The sequence below is a fragment of the Meles meles genome, chromosome 4, assembly GCF_922984935.1.
Source record: "Meles meles chromosome 4, mMelMel3.1 paternal haplotype, whole genome shotgun sequence".
Taxonomy (NCBI): domain Eukaryota; kingdom Metazoa; phylum Chordata; class Mammalia; order Carnivora; family Mustelidae; genus Meles; species Meles meles.
In genome coordinates, this window is record NC_060069.1 from 86,017,152 (window position 1) to 86,037,982 (window position 20,831).

The following is a 20,831-nucleotide window of genomic DNA, read 5'->3' on the forward strand; positions in this document are numbered from 1 at the left end:
CAACATTAAGGTGGACATTGGTCAAGACCATTTACTGATAGAGACCTGAACAAGAGGAAAGGGAGAGACTCTGAGAGGTATGGGGACCAAGGAGCTTTAACCTCTCACTCAGTTGTTCTCAACCTCTTCTCTTCCAGTTAAATCCAGTACAGGTAAAAGCATGGTTGTTCTAGAAATGTTTCTTCAAGACCTGCCCCAAGTCATCTGCCCCGTTTTTCTAAGTGATTGCTGTTCCCGATCCCTTCTCTTTAGAGATTTAGAGCCTGAACTGTCCGGGTGCTCAGTGTTTGATCTGGGGGGCACTCCAGTTCTGAACCCTTTTCAATGTGACAGTCATTCCTGGCTCAGGGCTGTTGTGTGGTTCAGCAGATAAGCCCCCTCCTCTAAGGGACAAGGGACAAAGCCATGTAGGTCGGTTTAGAGAAACAGGCACCTGCTCCTTAAAATTAGAGAGAGAAAGCCTGGGCAGGCATGGGGCCCTGGCTTTGGGGATGAAATTCCCCCTCAGGAAACACCTTGAGATAAAATGCTCATAAAAATGCTGCTGTAAATTTAATAAATTTATACTCTGATTTATAGACATTATGACCCTTCCCTCCTCAACCTGCCACTCTTCCTGAGAGAACCAGATACACCTCCAGTGACTCACCCCTAGCTGGGACTCACTGGCCCTATTAAGAAAGTCTGAATGAGTCTGAGGCTGTGTGGGGGATGACCCAAGTCAGAAATCTCCAGCGTGTTTCCCCAGGGCCTAAAGGACAGCATCAGACAATGTTTGTAGAGACGCTGCGGGAATAACTGTGTTGTTGTGAAAACCAGCCAACAATTAAAAGGCAAGTGTCTTAAAGGATTATGTTTCTTTGCTAGAATCTTGATGTGAGGGGTTTCGATCTGCTCTCAGAGTAAACAGAATGGTAGATGTGTCCTCCCCTGAGGGCCATGAATCTAATCCTGGAGGAGAGGAAGACCTGGGAGCTCCCACTAGCTCCCGCCCCCTCTGTCCTCCATTTGGCTTGGTCAGCGGGTGCTCGGAGAGCTGGCCTGGGGCCCTCAAGTAGTTTGAGCACAGGTCCTATAGAAACACACAGTTGGGGTGCTCACCGCTGCTCCCTCTGCCCCTGCTTCTCCCTGGGTTCCCATTTGCCAGGGGCTGTACCTCAGCAAAAAAGCTTATGGTATCTAATACCCAGGTATGGATTCCAGGATGCCACAGCTCACCGATTTGCACTTACATTACTATCCTTGCATCCAAGTATAATGACGGATGGTGTGTGTTGCACATCCCAGGCCAGAAACCCCAAGAGAAGCTGGTGCATGCACTTGTTTCCTGCCCAGAGCGGCTGTCTTCGCCCCACTCCTCTGTGTGTCCCTGTCCTTCAGGAAGCTGTGGCTGGTGGCCACATTACCCACCATCCACTGAAATGAGGACCAGAGAGTGAGCCCTCTGCCTAAATCTCTAAAGAGGAAATGAACACTTTGCTTATGCTGATATCCTGATACAGGATTCTTTCCTAATGACAATTAATAAACACTTTTTCATCCATTCAAAACCATTTTATCTTGCACCTACAATGGATCTAGCTGTCTATAAGGCACTGGGGATTGTGGGGAGGAAATGTAAAAAGAATGAGAAAAAAAAAACATGTGAAAAGATCTTTTGTTGAGAGCAGAGAAGAATATCCTTCAAGACTCTCCACCCTTATTTTCTTTTTAAGGCTTTAATTTATTATTAAAGACAGAGTTTTTAAGTGTGCCAGTAAAAAACTCAAGCGAATCCAGGGACATTCCTTGACTACATTAATCACCAAAAATATCAACAACTATCCTAGAGTTTCAATTTTCACAAAATGGTAAAGAACTGTCTATCTAATTAAAGAATGCCAAACAAAGTTCTTCAATGTGCCTGAAAGAGCGGGGAAGGCAGTTCCACCTCTGTGAAGGTTAGTCAGGCAGCCATTTTCCGCCCCACACCACCACTTCCCCTCATTCTCTTCTTCCTGAGGGGTCAGGGTACTTGGAAGAGGGATATTTTTCTACAGTCTGGGTCAGACAAAGCCTGAGTGAAGTCTTGGGGCCCAGAAGAGGGTCCCTCCTACAGGTCTGTTGGTGGGGGACCTGCTCCCAGTTGTCATCTTGGGCTTCACCTGGATGGCAATAAGGATGACAACTGCACACAAACTCAGTTTCCCTGATGTTCTCTGGTGCTGGAAGAAGATGGTACTTGCTTCAGCACACATTCAAGGTTTAACCTAGCAGTACCTCCTCTGCCCCCCACCCCCATCCCCAACCCTAGGAATTTTCTAGCTAGTCTGTAGGCAAAAGCAAACATATTCCACAGGAATGTCTCAGACTCCGTTTCACACCTACACTAGTGACTATGGAATCAAACATCAATTTTGAAGTTCACCATAGTCACCCCCTTTTCCCAAATCTTATGCGTTGGACTGGGCAGAGGTCTCTGGAGCACAGGTGAAGAAATGAAGTGAGCACAGGGGAGCAGAAAAACACAGCGGAGAGAAACACACACAGAGAAACACACATCAGCACTAAACTGGAAGCTCTTTGCTCTAGATATATATAATTTTTGATTAGCACACTTCACAGCTGACCCCCCCCCATATACTTGCTATTTCCTTTCTCACATACATAAATATAAAATATATTTATGCCATACCAACGAATCCTCTTTGCTTTACATCGAAGGAGAGAAACGAGAAACAAAAACCCACTTAAAACACCTTAAGCAAGAGAGTGAGAGCAAGAGAGCATGGGGTGGAGGGGGTGTGGGGAGAGGGAGAATGACAGAACAGTGCAGTCAGCCGCTCAGGACCCACTCCCTCGAGCAGATGTCCACCTGCGCTCCCCACAGGGGAAGTGCGAGAGGGAGGGGTCACAGCTGCCGGGAGCGTGCGTGTACGCGTGCGCGTGCCTGTGTCGGGGGAGTTTTAGCCGGAGACTAAGTGAATTTGGCAGGTACCCCAAAACTACCCACCGTGGTTGGTTATGTGATTTTGCATCCTCCATAGTAATCTTTACTCCTTGGAGTCTTTTTGTCTCGCTCCTTGCTTTATGCCTGACCATCAATCCTAACCCATTTTACCGTGTTCCAAAATCAGAGAGAAGACCCTAGAGAAAGGCATGGAGACGCAGTTTAACTTTTTTCTGTATCTCATTCACAGACATCCCAGTCGACTGAACAGCAGTTCCTTAAAAAAAAAAAAAAAAGAAAGAAAGAAAGAAAAGAAAAAGAAAAAAAAAAGCACTTGATGATTTTTACTGACTAGGCAAAGCAGTTTCATTTCTAGATTTATTCATGCTACTCCAACATGACCAACTGTTTGCCTCCTTCCTCTGGTCTCCCCTCACTTCACAGACGCCTATGGCCAAGCCTCCACGTACAGAAGGAGCCGGGGGTGCAAAGCAGCCTGCCCGAGATTGTTCTGATTATGTTTACCAACACACATTTCTCTGCAAGAAGCTAACGTCAAGCCTTCTTATCTCCCTCCTGCCTTGCTTCCAGCTATTCTGTGAATCACATTAAAGTTCTTTATCTATGAAACACACCCGAGATCGATGGCCACACCTTTCCCGTGTGTTTAATATCTACTGAACAAAGCTGCAGGGACTGACTTACCATGGGCATCCTGGCCCCTAGCTCTGGCCTGGAGATGCAGTTCAAACTCACAAAGCCTGCCACCCAATTCAAGGTGACAGCTCTGTCGGTCTCATCCATGTGGTGTTTTGCTTGTTAAAGTAGTTCCGTAGCTCAGCCACAGAGAAGCCTGTTTTTTGGAAGATTCTTAGAGAAATGTCCTTTGGTCATGAGTCTGAGTATTAGGATTCATTGTGCCTCTGCCAACGAGCGGCGGCTGTTTATTTGTTTCAACGGTACCATCAGCCACCATAGGTTTGTCACTGGAAAGCCAGAAGCCACATCTGTGGCTCACTTGTTGCTGTGTCTAGCATTTCAAGCGTGGATGTTCTAGCCTGGTAACTAACCTTATTACTGTTGGATTTGGGGTTCCAATGATTTTTAAATTTTCTAAAGTTATTTACTTATCTCTTCTACTTCCATTTCAAGCTTGGTGAATTGTATACTACTTTAGAAGTTGCTTTAAGTTTTTGAGAACAAGGTGCCACACAAATTTTACAAATCCAAGACTGCCCATCATCCTAGGACTATAAGTCCATTAAGGAGAGACATAAATAAAATATAACCTCACCCCAGGGGCACCTAGTGGCTCAGTTGGTTGAGTGTCCAACTCTTGATTTTTGGCTCAGGTCATGATCTGAAGGTCATGAGATCAAGCCTCTGGTCAGGCTCTGCCCTGGGTGTGGAGCCTGCTTGGGAATCTCTCTGTCCTTTTCCCTCTGCCCTTCCCCCCACCCACTGGCACACATTTATCTGCATGCACTCTCTCCTCTCTCTCTCCAAAAAAATAAATAAATTATATATATATAATTTATTTTATATATATATTAAAAATATATATATAAAATAAATTATATATATAAAATATATATTTTTATTTATTTATAATAAATAAATAGTTCTGTGTTCTGTAACAGTCAGTTCTGTGTTGTCCCCGCTGAATCCCTGGCCCTTAGAACAACAACCCCTGACATGCATTAAACACTTGATAAATATTTGTTGAATGACTATGGCCAATTTCCAACCTTTCTTTCTGTTTCAGAAAAAGCTGGTTGCTCTTCTTCCTTTTTTTTTTTTTTAAAGATTTATTTATTTATTTGAGGGAGAGAGAGAGAGGGAGGGGCAGAAGGAGAGGGAGAGAGAGAGAGAGTCTTAAGCAGATTCCACACTCAGCACAGAGCCCGATGCAGGGCTCTGCCTCATGATCCTGAGATTATTCGAACTCGAAACCAAGAGTTCGAAGCTTAATTGACTGTGCCACCGAGGAACCCCAAGATGACTGCTTCTAATCTTTGTTGGAGTCCCTAAACAGAGTCCCATCCCTACCGTCTTGCATGTACCCCTTCTGGGTTTCCATCTAACCATAAATCTACCAGGACCCACACACCTTCATTTTGAAGGGAGTGATGTTTTTGAGACATGAGGTCTATTAGACTGCCACGTCTTCCCAATCCTTTGCCAGCAACTGCCCACAACACACGAGAGAAGATGTTGTCCGTCCATTCTAAGGAATGAGTCAGATGATTTATGAGATAACGATTAAACTTTAGCCATGGACCCTATTGGAAAGAGAAGAACAGGACATGGTCCATGTTCTTAGAACTTAAATCAGTTTTCAAAAATCACAGATACAATGGTGCTGCTTAGATACAGATCATTTTCTCTAGAAATGAATTCAAGTTGAGCCAGCTTGTTGAAGGTGGGGAGAAACTTGGTTCAAACCCAAACGCCTGCTCTCACCAGTTCCGTGAGACTGGAGCCCACCTAACTTTTCCTGACCGTTGTGTGCGTATCTGAAACTAATTTAAGGGTCTGCAGACTTCCCCAGTAGATGAACATAAATATAATCACACTGGATTTCATTTCCAAATTTTGATGGCTCTTAATAGCCCCTGCCAAATAAAGAACCAAGGCATTGCTTTCTGCCATCTCTCCCACAGCCCTCCCATTTCATTCTGGGAGTGTCTAAGTCCTGTTTCCTCAGGAACAAGTCTGTCCACACCAAGGCAGCTCACAGCCTACCCACCTCCCAGGCCTCTGTGAGGAGATTGTTTTCCCAAAGCAAAGGGATTGTTCCATGAAGGCTACCCGGCAACCCTAAGGATCCAGAATGCACTGAGGTCTGTCACAGAGTTGGGGTGTGGGGATGGAGAAAAGCCCTTCCTCCACTCTGTTGCACACGTTGTCATCTGCTTTCCCAACCAGCCTTGTTTGTGTCTGGGATGTCACATATCTTCCAAGAAATCTCAAACCCAGACCCACAGGCTGAGCATGACACAAGTGCTTGCCTTCTCTCCTATCACAAGACCCTTTTCTCTCCTTTCCAGATACCCAACTACAAAATTATCTTCTCCAACCCAAAAGGAGAAGCCTTACGGTGTATCAGCTCTTGTCAATGTCATATCAATGCATCCAGAAGGGTCCCTCACTCACATTCTGTAGAGTCAGAATTCAGTCCACAGCTGGATTACTCATGACATGAATGAGGAGCTCTAGGATCCTCATAGCTAAAAGAGCCAACGACTTGAAAGAATCCAGCTCTTCTTGAGGGCACAGAACTGCCAGGCCGGGCGACACCTCCTTGCAAGCATAGACTTCAGTGGCATGAGGGTGAGCAGAGCATCCTAGGGCTGGCCATAACCCAGTGGTCCCACATTGTGGGCATTTGGGAGTCTGTTCTGTGTGGGGTTCCTCCATGCAGACCAGAAAGACAAGAAGGTGGACATTCAGTATTTAAGGCCATCGGTATCCCTTGCTCATCTGATCTTTGAGGTTTCTTCTTCCCTTGTTTTTCTTCTCCTTCATATTAGTACTACTTTCCATTTTTCTTAAAAGGCTCCCTAGGGAAATTGGAAGTTTCTGTGGAGGGCACCTCCAAATCTACCCCTTGCTCAGAAAGGTTAAAACTGTGTCTTTAGCACCTTGTGAACTGTAACTGTTCCAGAGTCCAAGTCAAATTAATCACTGCCTTTAGCTGAGGTTTCTTCCAGCTGCTGAAGGGAGGGAGGATTGTGCTGGTTTACAAGCTGAGGTAATAGCCTGAGAAGGCATGCACAGTGCTGATTAGATCTATCTGGTGGCGGCAGTGTGGAGAGTGCTGAGAGTCCATGGGAGGCCAGCTGCCTAGAGGTGGCATGGAGGAAGCAAGCACAGACTCCAGGGAAAGGCCGTGTGGGGTGGCAGTCCCACCATTTCTGACGAGAAATGGCGTAGTTGGACCTACACTACCGACGGGTAGTGCTTAATAAGGCCTGTGGAAGAGGGATTGAAACAGAGACTGGTCAACCAAGAATATTTACAGAAACTCACCCAGGAGAAGAGAGGCTGCCTCAGGCAGTGGAGGGATGCAGAAATGTTTATGAGGCGAAGTAAGTTGGGGTTCAGGGATTGGCCAGATGTGAGGAGTGAGGAACCGGTTGTCTTTGCTGTACTCAGGGTTGAGCTCAGTCTCTTTCCCTTACTGCAGTAGCTTGAATAAAATCTCTCCTGTCATTTTTAACAAGTGTCTGGTGAAAGGGTGTCCTATTGTACCTCCGGTGAGCCACCCAAATGTCGGGAGGTGGGTGAGAAACCAAAGGACAGAACGCAGGACTGGAGCCTCAGAGGCAGGGCCCACAGGTCAGAGAGGCCCCTGGGAGAAGCCACACAGGAGGTCTAGATGCTTGAGAGGGGTCTCCGAGGGAAGCAGAAATCTCCTGGGAAACACGTGAGGAGGCAGGTCTTCCAAAGCCAGCTAGCTAAGCCTGCCTGTGGTGATCATGCAGTGGGGCGTGAAAGTGTGCCCGTGTGGGGATGCACACATGTGCTTGAGCACGCAAGCAATCCCAGCAGCCACCTGTGCAGTCCGATCTCAAGTAGAGGAAAGATCTGCCCTTTCTCCAGGAAGTCCACCGCATCTCTTTCCTGATATATCAAATCCCTTTACTGGAGATAAGTATGTTTTTTAATATAATTACAATTAAGGATAACGTGGTCACTGGAGGGGAGGTAGACGTCCAAAAACTCACATGGTTTCACAGTGTCGATGATTGCTGTTGGAGTCTTTTCTAATGGCTAATTTTGACTGGGAAAAAGCATGGCAGCAGGAAGAATCCGTAATGTACCTTTCAAAAGGGCACAGATTTTTTTTTTTTTGAATTTATTTATTTATTTTTTCAGCGTAAGGGCACAGATTTTTAAGATGAGGACATGAAGTGTTAAATTTTGCCAAATTTCCCTATAATTGAATTGCTTAGCTCAAGGTTCTTGTAAGAGAAAATCCTCTAACAAATATCAGCCAAGAAGTGAAATGTATTGAAGAAATAAGGTCTATCACAGAATACAAAGACTTGATGACTTCCAGGACTCAGAGAAGACTCTAGGACCCCACAGATTTGAAAAGTACCTGCAGACCTTGGTCACTAAGAGGACTCCCTCATGATCAGCTGACCCTTGAGGCCAAAGGCATGTTTCCAAAACAAACGATCAAGTCAATTTGGGACAAGATTCTATGTTGGAATCATCCAGTTATGACTGGGATGTGGTCCCATGCAGACAGCTGGCTCCTAGGGGCTCCCTCTGTGAGGTTAGCATTCTCACATTCAGGAATAGTACAGAGCGCCAGGGTTCCCTCCACACATTACTTAACAGTAATGTGGCTTTTTCTTTCAAAAGCCCAGTCACTTTCTTCTGACTCTTCACGTCCTCACTTATCACACAAGGCTAAGCAAGGACTCTTTCCTGTGAGGCAGTGATGCCTTATTCCATGTGAAGATGAGGCTTATAAAGCTTAGCTGACCTGCCCCAGGTTACATATGGGCTAAATGAAGGCAGAAAGACTACAAACGTATGCATCCTGAACTACAAAACCAAACACATGATGGCAGGTGTGGGTGTAGGAGGGGCTGGGTGACTGCATGGACAGGAACGCAGGCACAATAGGTGAGTGGGTGTCTGGATCAGAACTACCAGACCTGAAGGAATGTGGTCACATGGGTTCCCACACCAAGCTGTTTACAAGAAGGTAAGAAAAAGGGGAGGAGGGTCAGATTACTGATGGAGGAGAGGGAAAGCAAAAAAATAAACTCAGATAAAGAGGGAGACTCCTAGAGTTTGCGTACAAACGTAATATAAACATAAATATATACATCCATGTGCCCCAACAGCTACTCTCTCCTTACTGTATACTTAAAATATTCCCAAGACAATGAATGGTTGCCCAGCTAAGGACTACATTTCTAACCTCTCTTCCAATTAGTAGCCACACAATTCTGGCCTGTGGAAGAGAAGCAGAAGTGACATGTGCAAATTCTGTGTCATGCCCTTAAACACGTCCTTTAGCTTTTTTTTCCCTTTCCTGCACTCTGGGATGCAGAGTTAATGGCAGGAAGTGAGGCAGCCATGTTGGACTATGAGATGAAAGCTAAGCATGAGGATGGCAGGGCCACAAAATTGAGATGTCTGTGGCTAGAAGCCCTGATGCCGGATGATTAAGAAACCACTATACTAATCACTGGGAACCCAGATTTATTTTCAAGTCCAAGAAATAGTTTTATGACAGTTATAGTGAAGAAAAAATAAAGTTCCATGTATCATGCACAGTATCATAGTAGGCACCCAACAAATGGTAAATGTTTCCATGATTGATGCATATGCTAAAAACTAAAAAAAAAAACCTTGACTTGACTAGAGAACTAGGGATAACGTCTATGTCTTCTTTATCTACTTTAAACTTTCAAATGATGTTTAATCAATAAAAATTTTATTAATAAAATGTATTCCATCAATTGAAATTTTTAAATGCTAGGAACTTTTAACACAACCATTTTTCCCCAAGGAATTTTTTTTCTCATAGGAAAACTTGTTTCTAAGTATTTCTATTATAAACACATCTACAGTGGCTGTAATTATACACTTTTGGCAGTTGCGTGAAATTTTTCATGGACCAAATTCCTTTTAAATACAAATTTTTAATCACTAGTTATGAACATGAAGTATTTTCAACTTTTATTATGGAAAGCTTCAAATATATCTATGATTAGAGAAAGTAATATAAGGAACCCTTCTGAACCTGTTACACATTTTCAGCTACTGACTCCTGACCAATTTTTTTTTTTTTTGAATCTATATATCACCCACTTTCAACCCTCCCCAACTGGTTTATTTTGAGGCAAATTTCAGACGTCACATCACTACATGCATTAACATTTTAGTATGGACTCAAAATAAGGACTTTTAAAAAAAAAACAACACAATCACTGTATCATTATGACACCTAAAAAATGATCAATAATTCTTAATGATTATCAAACATACAGTGCTTAAATTTCCCTAATTATCTCATACTTTTTTTAAAATTTATTTATTTGACAGACAGAGATGATGAGTAGGCAGAGAGGCAGGCAGAGAGAGAGGTGGAAGCAGGCTCCCTGCCGAGCATGGAGCCTGATGTGGGGTTCGATCCCAGGACCCTGGGATCATGACCTGAGCTGAAGGCAGAGGCTTTAACCCACTGAGCCACCCAGGCGCCCCTCATACTTTTTTTTTTTTTTTTGCAGGATCCAAATAAATTCTATGGATTGCAATCAGTTGATGTCTTTAATGTATCGGTTACCTGGACTTTGATGGAAAAACCCAGTGACCTTCTAGTTTGTTGAAACTGCTACTATTCGGATTCTCTGTCACAGCAGGGATTTCCTAGCACCTGATCTCTTTATTAGGTCTCCATCTAGAACCACTACCTGTCCCCAGTCTGAGGGCAAATCTGTGGCTCATGACCCTGGTCCCCATGCCTGGGTTGACCCAGCATGGGGACAGGACCAGAGTCTAGCACCCCATCTCATCTTGGGCCCAGACATGTCTGGTTTTTTCAGGGTAGCAAGTAGGACTCCTGGAAAGTACCAGATTTCCTGTAAGAACAGCCCAGGCGTGGTTCACCTGAAGCCTGGCATTTCTTTCCGGGTGAGAGGGAGCTGTGCAAAGAATCAGTCAATTTGTAAAATTTGTAAAAGGAGTTACAGGGACCTAAGAGACGATCTAGCTCAGGGATCAGCAAACTTTTTCTGTAAAGAGCCAGATAGTAATTCTTTAAGGCTTTGTAGGCCTTAACAGTCTCTGGTGCAACCATTCAACTCTGCTAGAGTGTGAAAGCAATCACAGGGACAAGTAAACCAATGAGTGCAGTTGTGCTCTGATAAAACTTTATTTGTGGCTGTAAATTTGAAAATCATAATTTTCATGACATATTATTATATATTATTGCACGTTACATCATATAACTATACATTGTTTATAGTATACTATGATGTAGTATGATATTTTGTGTCATGAAATATTATTATTCTTTATATTATTATATATTATTGCACGTTACATCATATAACTATACATTGTTTATAGTATACTATGATGTAGTATGATATTTTGTGTCATGAAATATTATTATTCTTTTCATTTGTTTTCAACCATTTAAACATGTGAAAACCATTCTCAGCTTACAAGCCATACCGAAACAGACAGCAGACCAGATTTGTTGGCCTATGGGCCATAATCCGCCAACCCCAGATGCAGCCAACTTTCTCATGTCTTTTACTGAGAATTAAATTTAAGACCAGAGAAATGAATTAATTCGCCCAAAGTCACACAGCATGCTGATGACAGAGGCCAAATTAGAACCCAAGCCTTCATCTCTCAAAATGCCCAAAAGAGTTGAATAATTTGCAAGAACAGTCTACTTAAGAACCATTAGAAAAGGCCAAAGACAGAGAGCCTGAGCTTATATTCAATGCCATATGGATACGTAATGACAACAGAAAGCCTGACTGCAGGGCCGTCTCCTAGTAACCACAGCCTCTCTGATGAAAGATTGCTCTGACTTGTTATTTATAACTTATTTCCCAATAGGGAGGGTGAGTGATTTGTTTATATTTAGTTACAAGGGCCAAGGAAATCCTGATCTACCATCTTCGGATAGACACAAACCTTATAGCCACAGCTGCCAGGAGATGGGTGAAAGCAAAGAAAACTGCAATGCACAGTGTTGTCCCCGTTACCAACAACAAGGGTCACATATAGCAATTACTGACTGCCTGACACAAATAACAGATGGTGTGAGAGGAGACGGGGAGGGAAGGGATGCATTCCTATTTATACTCTACGGAGGCAGTCATTATGAAAAACCTTTCTGCACCTTGTTCATTACTTGGAGCATCTGTTAATTTTGCCTAGATTTTGATGTTGTTAGCATTACTTTGCTTCTGGTTCCTAGAATTACATTCCTGAGAATGAATTCTGCTGTCTCTGAAGGGGCTTTCTTGGTTCCATAGAACACTGAGTAATCTGAAGTCAAATGAGAGGGTACAAAGTATTACAAAACCACCAACAGCCTGTAAATGAAGAAGGCTCATGGGCCTGAGTCAAGAGATTCCAGGTGGAGTTAGGTAGAATGCACAAATAAGGCCCAGATCTGGGAAGGTAAGCACTGAAGGGATTATTGGGCAATTATATAGTGTTGTCCAACGTCTTATTTTACCTTCTCAGCCCCAGAGAGGGTTAGTGACTTGCATACGATCACACAGCAGATTCAGTGAACTCATATCTCATTCCTCACTGACCCATGGCCTTTTTGACACATAAGCAGCCTCTAAAACAAGACAGAAAATATCTCAGGGCAGGCAGATGTAAAACACCAACAAGATAAATCAATACAGAATCTCTACTTCCTTCTGTCCACAAATATAAAGAGACAATTTTGTGTCATTGCACAATCAGAGGAAAGAAATGAAAAGCTCTATTCGTTAAAGAATGAGGAAGACAAGCCCTAAAACATTAACTCATCTCATCTGTGTGATGTTTTTCAGTTAACAGAGAGGTCTCATCCCCCTGAGTTCTGTAACAACCCTAGTCAGGTGGTCAGAAGTACCAAAATTGGCAGCAATTGTCCCTATTTTGAAGACAAATAGCTAAAAGTCGTTGAACATTTGCCATGTGGCACTGTTCTAAATGCTTCTTAGGTATTAATGAATCCTCATAGTGAATCAGTAAGATGGTTAATATTATTATACCCATTTGACAAGAGTAGAAACTGAGGCACATAGGTGAAATGACTGACCCAAGATCACTGCCAGAATGTACCTGTGGTGGATATACCCTAGGGTGATCTCCCCACCCCCGACAAATGTAATATACTCCCCTTGAGTGTTGGTGGGACCTGTGACTTGCTTATCAACAGAATATAGGATTTTAAAAAGCCATTACATAATGATATAGGAGCCAGTTCTCCAAGAAGACATGACAGTTCTTAATGTGTAAGCACCTAACAACAGAGTGTCAAACTATGCAAAGGAAAAAGCTAATAGAACTGCAAGGAAAAATAGATGAATCCACTATCATAGTTGGAAACTTCAACACCTCTCTCTTGGAAAAAAGATCTAGCAGGCATAAAAATCAGTGAGGACATACTTGAACTCAACAGCACCATCAATTAACTGGATATAATTAACCTATATAGACTGCTTCATCCAATAGGGAACACTCACCAAGACAGACCACATTCTGGGCAATAAAACACACCTGGCCAGTTAACTGGTTGACCTCTTACAGTTGTTCTAAAACTTAACAAATTTAGAAGAATAAAAATTATATAATGTCTGCTCACAGACTACAATAGAATTAAACTAGAAACCAGTATCAGAAAGATAACTGGAAAATCCCCAAATACGTAGAGATTAAACAACTTTTTTTTTTTTTTTAAAGATTTTTTATTTATTTGACAGAGAGAGATCACAAGCAGGCAGAGAGGCAGGCAGAGAGAGAGGGAAGCAGGCTCCCGCTGAGCGGAGAGCCCGATGCGGGGCTCGATCCCAGGACCCTGGGATCATGACCTGAGCCGAAGGCAGTGGCTTAACCCACTGAGCCACCCAGGCGCCCCGAGATTAAACAACTTTAAATAACATATGGATCAAAGAAAAAATCTCAAGAGAAATAAAAAAAATATTTTGAGCAAAATGAAAATGATACACAGTAACAGTCACCTTACAGGCTAATAATGGCACTAAATTCATATCTCTCAATAGTTACCCTGAATGTTAATGGGCTAAATGCCCCAATCAAAAGACACAGGGTATCAGAATGGATAAAAAAACAAAACCCATCAGTATGTTGCCTACAAGAAACTCATTTTAGACGTGAAGACACCTCCAGATTTAAAGTGAGGGGGTGGAAAACAATTTACCATGCTAATGGGCATCAGAAGAAAGCTGGGGTGGCAATCTGTATATCAGATCAATTAGATTTTAAGCCAAAGACTATAATAAGAGATGAGGAAGGACACTATATCCTACTCAAAGGGTCTGTCCAACAAGAAGATCTAATAATTTTAAATATCTATGCCCCTAACGTGGGAGCAGCCAATTATTTAAACCAATTAATAACAAAATCAAAGAAACACATCAATAATAATACAATAATAAAAGGAGACTTTAACACTCCCCTCACTGAAATGGACAGATCATACAAGCAAAAGATCAACAAGGAAATAAAGGCCTTAAATGACACACTGGACCAGATGGACATCACAGATATATTCAGAACATTTCATCCCAAAGCAACAGAATACACATTCTTCTCTAGTGCACATGGAACATTCTCCAGAATAGATCACATCCTGGGTCCTAAATCAGGTCTCAACCAGTATCAAAGGATTGGGATCATTCCCTGCATATTTTCAGACCACAATGCTCTGAAGCTAGAACTCAATCACAAGAGGAAATTTGGAAAGAACCCAAATACATGGAGACTAAACAGCATCCTTCTAAAGAATGAACGATTCAACCAGGAAATTAAAGAATTGAAAAAATTCATGGAAACAAATGATAATGAAAACACAACGGTTCAAAATCTGTGGGACACAGCAAAGGCAGAGAGGAAAATATATAGCGATACAAGCCTTTCTCAAGAAACAAGAAAGGTCTCAAGTACACAACCTAATCCTACACTTAAAGGAGCTGGAGAAAGAACAAGAAAGAAACCCTAAACCCAGCAGGAGAAGAGAAATCATAAAGATCAGAGCAGAAATCAATGAAATAGAAACCAAAAACACAATAGAAAAATCAATGAAACTAGGAGCTGGTTCTTTGAAAGAATCAGTAAGATTGATAAACCCCTGGCCAGACTCATCAAAAAGAAAAGAGAAAGGACCCAAATAAATAAAATCATGAATGAAAGAGGAGAGATCACAACTAACACCAATGAAATACAGACAATTATAAGAAGATACTATGAGCAACTCTACGCCAACAAACTTGACAATCTGGAAGAAATGGATGCATTCCTAGAGACATATAAACTACCACAACTGAACCAGGAAGAAATAGAAAACCTGAACAGTCCCATAACCAGTAAGGAGATTGAAATAGTCATCAAAAATCTCCAAACAAACAAAAGCCCAGAGGGCTTCCCAGGGGGAATTCTAGCAAACATTTAAAGAAGAACTAATTCCTATTCTCCTGAAACTGTTCCAAAAAATAGAAATGGAAGGAAAACTTCCAAACTCATTTTATGAGGCCAGCATCACCTTGATCCCCAAATCAGACAAGGATCCCACCAAAAAAGAGAACTACAGACCAATATCCTTGATGAACACAGATGCAAAAATTCTCACCAAAATACTAGCCAATAGGATTCAACAGTACATTAAAAGGATTATTCACCATGACCAAGTGGGATTTATTCCAGGGCTGCAAGGTTGGTTCAACATCCACAAATCAATCAATGTGATAGAACACATTAATAAAAGAAAGAACAAGAATCATATGATACTCTCAATAGATGCTGAAAAAGCATTTGACAAAGTACAGCATCCCTTCCTGATCAAAACTCTTCAAAGTGTAGGGATAGAGGGCACATACCTCAATATTATCAAAGCCATCTATGAAAAACCCACCGCAACTATCATTCTCAATGGAGAAAAACTGAAAGCTTTTCCGTTAAGGACAGGAACACGGCAGGGATGTCCATTATCACCACTGCTATTCAACATAGTACTAGAAGTCCTAGCCTCAACAATCAGACAACAAAAAGAAATTAAAGGCATCCAAATCGGCAAAGAAGAAGTCAAACTATCACTCTTCGCAGATGATATGATACTATATGTGGAAAACCCAAAAGACTCCACTCCAAAACTACTAGAACTTGTACAGGAATTCAGTACAGTGTTAGGATATAAAATCAATGCACAGAAATCAGTTGCATTTCTGTACACCAACAACAAGACTGAAGAAAGAGAAATTAAGGAGTCAATCCCATTTACAATTGCACCCAAAACTATAAGATACCTAGGAATAAACCTAACCAAAGAGGCTAAGAATCTATATGCAGAAAACCATAAAATACTCATGAAAGAAATTGAGGAAGACACAAAGAAATGGAAAAATGTTCCATGCTCATGGATTGGAAGAATAAATATTGTGAAAATGTCTATGCTACCTAAAGCAATCTACACATTTAATGCAGTTCCTATCAAAATACCGTCCATTTTTTTCAAAGAAATGGAACAAACAATCCTCAAATTTCTATCGAACCAGAAAAGACCTCAAATAGCCAAAGGAATATTGAAAAAGAAAGCCAAAGTTGGTGGCATCACAATTCTGGACTTCAAGCTCTATTACAAATCTGTCATCATCAAGACAGTATGGTACTGGCACAAAAACAGACACATAGATCAATGGAACAGAATAGAGAGCCCAGAAATAGACCCTCAACTCTATGGTCAACTAATCTTCCACAAAGCAGGAAAGAATGTCCAATGGAAAAAAGACAGCCTCTTCAACAAATGGTGTTGGGAAAATTGGACAGCCACATGCAGAAAAATGAAATTGGACCACTTCCTTACACCACACACGAAAATAGACTCAAAATGGATGAAGGACCTCAATGTGATAAAGGAATCCATCAAAATCCTTGAGGAGAACGCAGGCAGCAACCTCTTCGACCTCAGCCGCAGCAACTTCTTCCTAGGAACATCGCCAAAGGCAAGGGAAGCAAGGGCAAAAATGAACTATTGGGATTTCATCAAGATCAAAAGCTTTTGCACAGCAAAGGAAACAGTTAACAAAACCAAAAGACAACTGACAGAATGGGAGAAGGTATTTGCAAACGACATATCAGATAAAGGGCTAGTGTCCAAAATTTATAAGGAACTTAGCAAACTCAACACCCAAAGAACAAACAATCCAATCAAGAAATGGGCAGAGGACATGAACAGACATTTCTGCAAAGAAGACATCCAGATGGCCAACAGACACATGAAAAAGTGCTCCACGTCACTCGGCATCAGGGAAATACAAATCAATACCAGAATGAGATATCACCTCACACCAGTCAGAATGGCTAAAATTAACAAGTCAGGAAATGACAGATGCTGGTGAAAGGGTAACACTCCTACACTGTTGGTGGGAATGCAAGCTGGTGCAACCACTCTGGAAAACAGCATGGAGGTTCCTCAAAATGTTGAAAATAGAACTACCCTGTGACCCAGCAATTGCACTACTGGGTATTTACCCTAAAGATACAAACACAGTGATCCGAAGGGGCACGTGTACCCGAATGTTTATAGCAGCAATGTCTACAATAGCCAAACTATGGAAAGAACCTAGATGTCCATCAACAGATGAATGGATAAAGAAGAGGTGGTATATATACACAATGGAATACTATGCAGCCATCAAAAGAAATGAAATCTTGCCATTTGTGACGATGTGGATGGAACTAGAGGGTATCATGCTTAGTGAAATAAGTCAATCAGAGAAAGACAACTATCATATGATCTCCCTGATATGAGGACATGGAGATGCAACGTGGGGGGTTAGGGGGATAGGAGAAGAATAAATGAAACAAGATGGGATTGGGAGGGAGACAAACCATAAATGACTCTTAATCTCACAGAACAAACTGGGGGTTGCTGGGGGGAGGTGGGGTAGGGAGAGGGGGAGGGGGTTATGGACATTGGGGAGGGTATGTGCTATCGTGAGTGCTGTGAAGTATGTAAACCTGGTGATTCACAGACCTGTACCCCTGGGGATAAAAATACATTATATGCTTATAAAAACAAAATTGGAAGGGGAGGTGAACCATAAGAGACTATGGACTCTGAAAAACAACCTGAGGGTTTTGAAGGGTCAGGGGTGGGAGATTGGGGGAACAGGTGGTGGGTAATAGGGAGGGCACGTTTTGCATGGAGTACTGGGTGTTGTGCAAAAACAATGAATACTGTTACGCTGAAAAAAATAAATTAATTAAAAAAAAATGAAAATGAAACACAATCAACCAAAACCTGTGGGATGCGGCAAAAGCAGTGTTTGGAGGGAAATCTATAGGTTTGAATGTATATATTAGAAAAGAAGAAAGATCCAAAATCAGTAATCTAAGTTTCCACTTTAGGAAATTGGAAAAAGAAGAGCAAATTAAATCCAAAGTAAGGAGAAGAAAATAAATAAAAATTAGAGCAATTGAAAATAGGAAACCAATAGGAAAAAACAATCAATGAAACCAAAAGCTGGTTCTTTGAAAAGATCAATGCAAGCACTAAGTCTCTACCCTCAGGGCACCTGGGTGGCACAGTCAGTTAAGCATGGTTGGACTCTTGGTTTTGGTTCAGGTCGTGGCCTCAGGGTCTGGAGAGCAAGCCCTGCCTCACCTCAGGCTTTGAACTCGGCATAGTCTGCTTAAGACTCTCCCTCCCATGGCATCTAGGTCGCTTAGTCACTTAATCGGTTAAGTGCCTACCTTTGGCCCAGGTCATGATCCCAGAGTCCTGGGATCAAGCCTGGAATCAGGCTCCCTACTCAGTGGAGAACCTGCTTCTCCCTCTCCCACTCGCCCTGCTTGTGCTCTCTCTCTGTGTCAAATAAGTAAATAAAATCTTAGGGAAAACAAACAAACTCTCCCTCTGCCCCTAGCCACCCCCTCGCTAAAATAAATAAATGAATCTTTGAAAAAAAAAACAAAAACCAAAAAACAGTACGCCTTTAGCCAGGCTAAGAAAGAGAGAGGACATGATGGCTAATATCAGAAATAAAAGAGAGGACATTACCACAGATTCCTCGGATATTAAGAGGATGATAAAGGAATGCTATGAACAACCCTATGCTCACAAATTTGATAACCTAGATGAAATCGACCAATTCCTTGAAAGATACAATCTGCCAAAACCCACAAGAAGAAAGAGACAATCTAAAAAGCCAACAGAATATGGCAAAGGTGAGGGGATATAGCTCCCACGATTATGCTACCTTATCCAGCAAAGGTGAAGGGTGTAATGTCCCTAATCAGTTTGGACTTTAAGCTAATCAAAAGGGAGATCATTCTGAGTGGGCCTAACCTGATCAAGTGAATTCTTTATAAAGGAGCTGGGGCTTTCCCCACTACAGAGGGACTTGAAGCTGCAGAAACCTTTTCCGTTAGTCTTGAAGACACTAGTTCTATAATTGCGAGGAAGAGGATTCTGCCAGCAACTATGTGAGCTCCGGAGAGGACCCTGAACCTCGAGGGGAGCCAAAGGGCTGGCTAACACCTTGACTGCAGTTTTGTGAGACCCTGAGCAGAGAACCCACTTTGAAGCCATGGATGGGCTCCTGATGCATAGAAACTATGAAAGAGAACAAAGGGACGTTGCTTTAATCTGCTAAATCTGTCCTAATCTGCTTGTCAGTAATAGATAACTGATAGAGTAAAGGAGTAAAAACTCCTGCCCAAGTAGCCTGACTTATGCTTAAAAAGCTGGGTGCCCAGTTGTTTTTGAAACTAAGTGAGAAGTTCCCCCACGCCCTGCCCCCACCATCCAGTTCTCCGATTCTCCGACTAGGTAATTTTCTCCGACTAGGTAATTGTGTCCCACAATTAATTCAGTTCTCCGACTAGGTAATTGTGTCCCACAATTAATTCAGTTCTGGCACTAACTATCTAGAGTTAGTATCCATGGGTTGAAGGGCTCAGTTCCACAAGATTGTTTCCACTTCAGACTCCAGTCACAAGTATCAGATCATTCTGACCAACTGGCTAGAATCGGGGCTTCTCACGACCCCTCGCTGGATCAGTAATTTGCTAGAACAACTCACAGGACTCAGGAAGCACTTTCCTTATATCACTAGTTTATTATAAAGAATATAAATGAACATCCAGGTGAAGAGGTACATGGGGGAGTCCAGAAGGTCTTAAGTGCAGGAATCTCTGTCCCCAGTGGAGTTGGGGTATGTCACCCTCCTGGCCCCCGGATGGTTAGGAACTTTATGGAGGTTTCATTGCACAGGCATGATTGATCAAGTCATTGGCTATTGGTGATCAATTGCTCTCTGGCCTGTATCCCCTCCCTGTAGGTGGGGGCTGGCGTTGAAAGTCCTTGAGGTCCCTCACTCTTTGTCACTCCGGAAATTCCAAGGATTAAGAGCTCTGTTCCAGTAACCAGGGACAACAACCAAATATGTATTTCCCATTATACCACACTGGTCTTTAAGGTCTTCCAGATGAGGACTGGGCCCCACTTGAGTAACTAAGTGAAAAACCAAAGCCCACATGGACTGAGGGGCTGGTTGGGACCAACATCTGCATTTTCTCACTTTAGGACTTGGACTTCTGGCTCCACAAGGCTCATGATGTGACTCTCAAAATACATAAAGCCATGAAAAGATAAAATGTTTACAGGAGAGTTTTTAACATACAGGAGGCAAGAAAACATTGGTTAAAGATTAGGAATTTTCACATAAGTCATATTCATTATGATTCTATGAATTAAGCCAAAGAGCCACAGTAAATGAAGTTCAGAGAGACTAACTTTTCCAAAGTTACCAAGTCACCGGGAAGGCCCTGGCATTTGACACTGGGCCTGACACCCTCTTTCTCCTCCTCATCTCTCACCAAAGAATAAAAAGAGAAGATATCAGCCATCTTCTAGTTTCCAGGGGATTGGCAGAATTCTTTCAGTAAGGAATGTCATCAGGAAATTTCCATCTCCACAGAAAGTAGAACTAAAGAAAATGAATGATAATCAAAGCACAAAGGATTTAACTTAATCCTAAGGAAGAGCTCTCCAAGGGTAAGGTTAATTAAACACTAACGAGATTCTGTTTTTAAAAAAAAGTCAAAAATTTCTAAAATTTCACTTCTGGATTTCTGTTTATGAAGCATCATCATAAGAGAACAGCAATGA

The 20,831-nt window shown here is 42.2% G+C and overlaps 1 protein-coding gene across 1 annotated transcript in view; it reads left to right on the plus strand.

Annotated features, from left to right (window-relative positions):
* The window catches only part of MINDY4B (MINDY family member 4B), a 61,331-nt gene that overhangs the window by 1,079 nt on the left and 39,421 nt on the right, over positions 1–20,831 (plus strand). The window contains exons 3-4 of the mRNA XM_046003667.1: positions 138–152; positions 2,847–2,973. Coding sequence (XP_045859623.1) covers positions 138–152; positions 2,847–2,973 — 142 coding nt within the window. The remainder of the gene's footprint in view (positions 1–137; positions 153–2,846; positions 2,974–20,831) is intronic.